This window comes from Myxocyprinus asiaticus, chromosome 8, assembly GCF_019703515.2.
Source record: "Myxocyprinus asiaticus isolate MX2 ecotype Aquarium Trade chromosome 8, UBuf_Myxa_2, whole genome shotgun sequence".
Classification (NCBI taxonomy): domain Eukaryota; kingdom Metazoa; phylum Chordata; class Actinopteri; order Cypriniformes; family Catostomidae; genus Myxocyprinus; species Myxocyprinus asiaticus.
In genome coordinates, this window is record NC_059351.1 from 48,930,205 (window position 1) to 48,939,052 (window position 8,848).

The window sequence follows — 8,848 nt, forward strand, 5'->3', positions numbered from 1 at the left end:
TGAACTTGTTACTGCATAACAGGTGCAATCTTGATACAAGAATGTTACTAAATTATATTAATACTTAGCCAAAAATAACCACCACATATGTTCTTGTCTATTTATTGCATATCTGAGTTATTTTATTCTTTCCTTATTCTTTTGTCTTTTCTTGGCTGGTATTGTCATATCTGTAATGTAGTCATTCAAACAGAACAGAATTTCAAGCAACAAGATTGTTTATATTCTTACAAAACATCAAAATTTTGGCTCAAAGTAACACAAAAATCGTAACTGATATTCAGCAACATACACCATTCAACAACATGCACCGCACGCAAACAAACAATTATGAGAATCAAGAGAAAATAGCCATTAAATTAAGTAGAAAGTTGTAAAAATATGCACAAAGTTGTAAGCTGTTTCACTTGTATCTCTTTCCTGTGAACTAATACTTCCTGTCGATATGGGCTGTGAAGATTTAGGCAACATAAACAGTGGTATAAGTAGTAAACAACAGTAACAAAAGAGAAGTAACTAAACATCCACTCACAGTCCATAGAGAAACATACACGACTGTCACAAATAAATAATTGTTTTATCAATGCTGGTCCCAAAAAAATGCATTATTAAATGGACTGGTCTTTACTTTTGTATTATTAAATTATTCTAATATAGAGAGTCTTATATATCCAGTATATGTTCATACAGCACCTTTCTGAGCAAGCATTGTGAAGCTAAAACAGCAAATGACTGGTTTAAATACACACCTGCAGTGAAGCCTTCTCATTGGTGTCATGTTGAGAGAAGGCTTCATTGTATTTGTAACCATAATAGAGCAGGTATGTGTTGTGCAAATGACCAAGACAGAGCTGAGAATTCGAATCCTCATTCAAAATCACAAGTGTGTCATCTCTACGCCACTATCTTCACCAAACGTAGTTGCAAAAATATTTTTTTCTAGCAGGTATTCTTTACTTTTCCTCATTTGCCATTGGTCAGACAAAAGATTGTCCTGCCCCAACCTCATGTCATTGGTTGAGCTAGTCGGGATTCTCATACAAACAGATTCCAAATCCTGTACATATCCATCTTTTTCAGATTTTCACCAGCTTAGCAAGGAACACAAATTAGGAGAGATTCTTTTCATCACTAGCTGACAACTGAAACACATAAATGTCCAGATCATGACTAGTAAACAAATACCCTGATGGATGACTTGTCTGGAGCCTTTAATATTCACAGCTTATTTCACGGAGGAACTTTGAGTCATCTATCTGACACACAGCGGCCCCATGATGGTTACAGGACATTGTGCAGGTTTGCTGCTGTGGTCGTGTTTTACTGGAAGACCTCCTTGTTTATCCACATGAGGCTGCGGGTCTCATTGGGCTTGGCCTCGTACTCGATGCAGTTGAAGCTGTTGCCGAACTGGCAGTGTTCTCTCTTGTAGTAGTTGTAGTATTTCACCTGCCATACTGTCTCAAACACCCCGGCATCTTTGAACTGGCAATGACAAGAAGATACAAGGTTATTAATATTATGGTGAAAATTCCAAACAGCATTTTTGTGCCCTTGATGGGTACTGTGGGAGGTTGGCACTTACTTATTGGGAGTTGTTCCATGCATTGAAAATGACCATTGTACAAAAGGAGACTCCAAACAACTCTATTTTAGCCAAGGGTGTCACACATGCAGACTGTTTTGCTGAGATCTCGCACTCTTCATTTGGAGGTATGACACACTTGCCAATACGAAATGGTGGAGAGGTGACAAACATACCAACTCACCGTAACTCTCTCTGATTTCCTGTCACGTGGAGCTCGCCGATATAACAACAGGGATACCACGTGAGCATAAACAATTGTAATAGAGTGATTTAGGGTGTTTTCAGACCTGTAGCTTGCTTGATTTGTCCCAAAACAGGGGCTAAAATAGTCACAGTGTTGCATTTTCTTCATGGTTCTATTCGCTTTCACCAGGTTATATTTTAAATTTTTGTTATTTTCCAGCCATCATTAGTTGCTTTTGCATTATTTCTGAAAAGTACCTGTTCTCAAGGTCACGGAGCTCTCTCTACCTCTCGCGCCCTCACACTTGCATACAAATACACATAGAAAGAGTGAAGCCAAATTTGTATTTGTCAAAAAGTTGCTGACGCCATCCTACCTGTGTCTGTTCTGCTGCTTTCCAATAGTCGCCAAAAGGCTATATCAGCGTTTTGATGATGAGTGATGAGATGACCTACAGATTTCTTCTCTATCCAGGTAACCTTGGACTGATTGTTTTGGTGCAGATCAGAGTGCGATTGCTGTGTTCATATATGCTTACACAAACCGAACCAAGGGAGAAAACCCACCAAGTTCCGAAACAAATGCTGCAAACAAGCCATGTGTGACAACAGCAAGCGATTTATGGAGTAAATTTGTGAAAGTGTGTGATTGTGTATTTATCCCCTCGACGCCCCTCGAACGTGTATGTCCATATGCAGCTTTCAGTGAGTAAAGCAATTACGTTCAATAAAAACAGACTGTTGTGTCGCTTTCTAATTTCATTAGTCATTTAGTGTAGAAGAAAAACACAGGAAAAACGCTTGGTGACAGAATCACTTTAGATTATAATCAGAGTTTGTGATGATATGCAGCTGCGTGCGATGAAAACGTTCAAATCAGCTTGACGTCTTGTCAGTTCTTTAGTAGAAGAAGCTCATTGGTCACTTGATGAGAACACAAGAGCCCACCCCAAGTGACAGAATGATTTTTTTCAAGCAAGCCGGATGTGTTTTTTCAGTTTTTGAAGCCATTAACTCAGCAGGGAGTCCCGCTGGCAGACCCTAATGCATGCTTCGTCTCCCTCCACCTGGCTGTCGATTATGTTCACACCAGAAAATCATAGGTAAAATCGGCTAGTGTGGTGCGGCCTTAAGGGGTTTATTCAGATAATCCAAGCAATAGAAACCCAAGCAAAATCCTTTCCTTAACAATGTACCAATTATGCATTATTTTATCGTAACATTTTTGGAATTGTAGTGTTTCGAACATACAATTTTTAGATGGTTCTCAACCAGGGGACCAATGCAAACTTCCATGGGGGGGCTGCAAAATGACTTAAAATTTAAAATAAGTTATCAGAATGATCAAAAAGATGTAGGCCTACAGCATATAAACTGACAGATCTGAAAACTTCTGGAAACATTTAATTTTAATCTAGTATTTTAAAATGTAAGTGTTCCAATCTATTGACACTCCTAGTTTCGGGGAGATGGGGGTCTTCAAGTAATGTTTTGGCAGTGCCGGTACTCCCTATAGGCAAACTAAGCAAGTTGCTTAGGGCCCCCGATCCGCCAGGGGCCCCCCGCACTGTCAAAGACATCATAAGTAGTGTTACAAACATACTGACAGGGGCCCACCCACACAAATATTTGCCTAGGGCCCCCAAAAGGCTAGGACTGGCATTGTGTTTAGGGGCCTTGGAGTTGAAAGGTTGAGAACCACTGCAGTATTCTATTCTATTCTATTCTATTCTATTCTATTCAGGGTTTTTGTTACCTCAATGGAGATTTGTACAGGTTGCCTGTCCCCGCTCTTGGTGTGTGGCACACCCTCAGTATCATAGGTTCCATTGTAAACGATCTGCTCGTCATCTTTGGACTGCTGCTCTAAAGGAAAGGTTTTTCCACCAATCCCCATTGTACTAAAAATTAAAACAATAAGCAGTGTTACGGTATCTGCCTATAAAGTGCAGCCTATAATTAGCATATTAAACACATCTAAAATGACTTCTATGAATAAGACACATTAAGGGCAGCAAACACTCGTAAAACAGGTTCAGTACAGCCACAAATCGTTTTTAAATGTAAAAGTCGCACAGCACAAATAAGGAAACGCCTTCAATCGTTCTGTACACATCAAGCAATTTTTCATACATGCATATTAATATGTCTTTTCTAACAGGGCCACAGGTGCAAATTTCGACCTCATAACCATCTTGCCGAGTAAAACATTAATATGCTACAACATATAACGGCAGATGCATCAAGATACGCGTATTCGCGATTGAATGTTTAATCGACTTACGTGGCCTCCGCGTTACCCGGTTTCACGATAACCTCGATTTTGTATTTCGATCCCGTTAGCATTTTGATTGTCCTGCTCTGGCCGAACCTCGTTCCGTCCACTTTGTAAAACACGGGTCCATCGTTGGGTTGGATTTTCAAAGAAATGGCAATGTTTATGATCGCTGGAACGTCGGACATAATTGCGAGATAACGGTGGTCGGTGTATTTCCAGGGTTCCCCGTCATTAAAGGGATGGCGGATGGTCCCAGGAAGCAGTGTTGAGGGATGCTGTGACGTCTGCACAAGCCATGTAGCCTTTATCTATGCATGTGTACAGCTGCACTGGGCTGATATCATGCACCAATCTCGGTGTTTATGGTTTGCGCAGAGTAAACAAAGGCAGCCCTAATAATAGGCATGCAGCTGCACTACTCTACTTGTCTATCGTTCATTTATTACTACTAATATAGATTTTGCTTGCTTTATATGTTCGGTGGGAATTGTAAATATTGAAAGTAGCATATCAAGTATGCATTTTGATCCGTAATGCCCTAGTGTTAGTGTCCATCTCTGTTTGCGATTACAAACAGTCCCTGTCCAAAGTGCTGAAACTGAAGAGAAGCTGTCATGTGATGTCAAAGCATCAAGGTCAGGCTTCATTCAAAGAAATCATAAAAACACACGAGACAACCAAGGACATTTAGGTAAATGAAGGATCCGCAAAGACACGTGAAAATAATGAATATATTAGTTTCAATAAAATATTTGTTAAAGGTGCTGTAAGTGATTCAGTTGTGCCCATGTTTCCAAAATCCCCATGTTTCCAATCATGACTGGCTGCTCCACTGACTTTATTTATTTATTTTGTTGCTTTTTACAATGCCTGGAGATGTCATTAAGAAATATAATATTTTTTAGGACCTTTCATATTTGTCAGGAAATAGGTACATTTAATGTTTGGTAGCCTATTACCATTTTTTCCATTACAGAACCTTTAAGACAAAAACACTTTAAAGAAATAGTTCATCCAAAAATGATAATTCTCTCATCATTTACTCACCCTCATGCCATCCCAGATGTGTATGACTTTCTTTCTTCTGCAGAACACAAACAAAGATTTAAGAAGAATATCTCAGCTCTGTAGGTCCACACAATGCAAGTGAATGGTGACCAAAATTTTGAAGCTCCAAAATGAAGCACATAAAGGCAGAATAAAAGTAATCCATACAACTCTATATCTTCAGAAGCAATGTGATAGGTGTGGGTGAAAAACATAAATATTTAAGTCATTTTTTACTATAAATTCTCCTCCCTGGCCAGTAGGTGGCGATATGCACAAAGAATGCGAACTGCCAAAAACAAAAGAAGAACCTGTATGTGAAAGTGGAGATTGACAGGACTTAAATATTGATCTGTTTCTCTACCACACCAATCATATCACTTCTGAAGACATGAATTTAACCACTGGAGTCGTATGGATAACCTTTAAGCTGACTTTATTTACTTTTGGAGCGTCAAGGTTTTGGCCACCATTCACTTGCATTGTATGGACCAACAGAGCAGAAATATTCTTTTAAAAACCTTTGTTTGTGTTCAGCAGAAGAAAGAAAGTCATACACATCTGGGATGGTATGATGGTGAGTAAATGAGGGTGAGAATTTTGAGGAGTGCCTTTTGTGTTGTTGAGAAAATCAAATAAATTAATAATAAAAAAATAATAAAAAAATTAAAAGGCATGATGTAATACAGTTTTGCATATCTATAAAAAGAGAGAAGGAAAGATAAACAAACTTCTCTCTTCAACATATAAAATAATTCCATCAGCTAAAACCAATCAAACCTGATTTCAGTCTCAAGCAAATTGCAGAAATACAACCAAAATTTTCCTTAACACACCAATCAGACAAATGCCACATTATCATACATTGTCAAAGCCATAAAGATGCCCATTGATCATTGATCATAAAACATCCCATAAAATGATTAGATCAGAATCCAGTAAGTGTTTCAGTCATAATACTCCACTGTAGATACTGCTGATGTATTTCAGTCTATTAGCATGATCCCAAAAGTCTCTCAGTTCTATCTCTCCAGCTCTGCCTCCAGTATCTCTCCCCAGGTCTCCAAGTCCAGTGGACACATGCTGTTGGGTGGGATCTTGTCAGAAGAGTGGATGTTGCTGTATCGACCCTTCAGCCATCTTCTCTTTACACAGCCTTTCCTGTAGTTACGAACAAGTGTAACCTGGGACAGAAGCAAGCAAATGGAGAAACATCACTAACACACAAATCTTGAACAGGCAGACTGTGCACACGATCAAAATTACTGATAGATTTTGTAGTGGATTGAATGATTATTGACTTTAATGTGTGTTTTCTCTTGTCGACCGATATGGGTTTTTTTAAACTGACATTTTAAAAAAATATATAAAATGTACTTGAAATTCACTAAAAATATTTGAAAAACATTTCCCCTTAAAATATTGTTCACTTAATTTGACTGAAACTGCATGACGCAGAGTTGCAATAACACAAACCTTCCATGAATATCCATCAAGCCTGTCCCCGTCCATCTCCCTCCGGCAAATGGCCAACACCGTAAGACAGTGGCTCCGCCACAGGAGATCACTGCCCTCGATGATACCATTCCACTGTTTACAGGTGAGAGAGGCCTGGCACAAACTCCTGAGGTCCAGCTCACTGAAGATCCTCACACTCATCTCTGTAGGAAGGGTCTCAGAAAAGTTCTGGTGAAGTGGATCCAGGCCAAGGATCATAGTGGAGCTTCCTTCTTGGATGAAGGAGGCGCTATTTCTCCTTTTACAGACATTCTGCATCTCTCAACGTCCTGAAATCGTTTAAGGTATAATACACATCATAATTGATAAAGATCAATGATGTTCCTCTGAACTAGGAAAAAGTAATAGAAAACACTTCTTTGAACATTTCATGAGAACAAGGTCATTTCAAAAGTGTAATTTTCAGTTCTTATATTGACACTGCCAACTAATAACAAAGGCATCATGGTATTACCATTACCATATTTTTGGACATAGTAGCATGGTAATACCATGAAGTATCGTGGTGTGCCACGCACTGAATAAAAAAAAATAAAAAAAAAGATTTTGTGGTGAAGTAAATATAGCAGAAAAGACTGAGTACTTTCTACATTGAATAAGTCAGTTAAAGTGTGAACTTGAAAATATTAAGTAAATTCTACAACTGTACTTAAAGCATATTAAAATTAATGATATAGCTAATAAGTAAATATTATTTATGATTTTTTGTTACCTTTACAATGTGTCATTATGTATCAGTCCCAAAGTAGAAAGCTTGTCATATTCTCTAATTTAAGTACATTTTACTGGTAAATAAAATAAGTAACTTTTCCTTAATTTTTCAAATCTGGTGTTCCCAGCATGCACTGGATATGAATAATTAATGATTTTGCATGGTTTCTATGTTTGCAAGTTTGCTTACGCCATTTTTTTTTTTTTGTTGATTTTGTTGTTGCATTTGGTAACTTGTTTTGTGAAGTCTGAAATTCATTTTCTACTCAAAATCAACCATTCGTGATAAAAAAAAACAAAACAAAAAACAAATCTGCTGATTGTTATCGTCGTGATTTGTACACCAAGTGCACAAAGGTGGTCTGTGTGCAGCTAAATATCTTGTTTTCATTGCCAGTACTAAAAGGTAATGTTGTCCAGCAGACTACATAGCATGCATTAAGCTTTGCTGTCGAAGGCTTCCGTATGTCATGTGGTACATGATTAAAATTCTGCTTACAAGGAAAGTTCTAAATGTGAAATGTTCTAACAAAATGTTAATTTATGTCACATCCTCCAGATCTGTTCACACAAGATCCCCTTCCCCTGAGTATTAACCCCTACCTGGACTACATTTCCCAGAATCCCCTTCCTCCCGCCAATGACTCTCACACCTATTTTCCATTCACTCATCAACTCCCAGTGTATATACTCTCCCTCTAGCTTCACTTCATTGCCAAGTCTTGCATTTCTGAGTGTTTATAGGCCACTATTGCCTGTTCCCTGGATTTACCCCCTTTGCCTGTTCCCTGGATTTACCTATTTATCTACTGTCTTTGATTTATTGCATTGTGTGGATTGCTTAGGCCTACCTGGTTTTGACCTCTGCCTGTCTGACTATGATCTCTATTAAACTCTGCACATGGAGTCTGACTCGTTACAATTTAAATAATAAATTATACGTTTGTTTTATTATGTACATCAGATTCAAAAATAAGTTACTGTATAAAGTTACATTTACTCACTAACTCTAATCAATATTATGTCATGAAGTTTAGTAGATTTTCCTTCTAATTTACTTAGAAAAACGGTGTGCAAAATGTTTCATGTGTTAATGCCATGGTATGTGAACACGGAAATCATCCAATACCATGGTAAATATCAAAGTACTATGATATTACCATCGATGCACCATGGTACCCCCTCAGTACAATTAACTCCTGTCCTTTATATTTACCTCGAACTGCATACAAATTACAGTATCAGTACCGTTAAATACAGTTTCTTTGTGACGTGGACCCATTCAGACCAACACCAGTGAGTTATATAGAAGTCGGAACCTTTGATGTACAGATCAAACCCTTTTTAAGTAATGCCAAGTTTAATTAATCACTCGCATTATCTGTTCTCGTCCATCTCGTCTATGTAACTGTATGCAGTATACATATGCATGAAACGCTACTGATTTATATGGAATATACGTGATTTGTAAAGATTCATATCGACGGAAGAGTCGTTTTGACAGCTGAGGATTTAAACGTCTC

General features: G+C 38.1%; 2 protein-coding genes across 2 annotated transcripts; both read right to left on the minus strand.

Annotated features, from left to right (window-relative positions):
• Positions 1-95: 95 nt before the first annotated feature.
• Positions 96-4,461, minus strand: LOC127445046 (CB1 cannabinoid receptor-interacting protein 1-like). The gene is made up of 3 exons (XM_051704782.1): positions 4,056-4,461; positions 3,528-3,672; positions 96-1,485 (listed from the first exon to the last, which is right to left on the minus strand). The coding sequence occupies exons 1-3, from the start codon at positions 4,232-4,234 to the stop codon at positions 1,321-1,323; spliced, it is 489 nt and encodes a 162-aa protein (XP_051560742.1). The 5' UTR covers positions 4,235-4,461; the 3' UTR covers positions 96-1,320.
• A 421-nt stretch (positions 4,462-4,882) lies between these two features.
• LOC127445047 (F-box only protein 48) lies at positions 4,883-8,833 on the minus strand. Its single transcript, XM_051704783.1, has 3 exons — positions 7,327-8,833; positions 6,573-6,883; positions 4,883-6,280 (listed from the first exon to the last, which is right to left on the minus strand). The coding sequence occupies exons 2-3, from the start codon at positions 6,870-6,872 to the stop codon at positions 6,119-6,121; spliced, it is 462 nt and encodes a 153-aa protein (XP_051560743.1). The 5' UTR covers positions 6,873-6,883; positions 7,327-8,833; the 3' UTR covers positions 4,883-6,118.
• Positions 8,834-8,848: the final 15 nt, after the last annotated feature.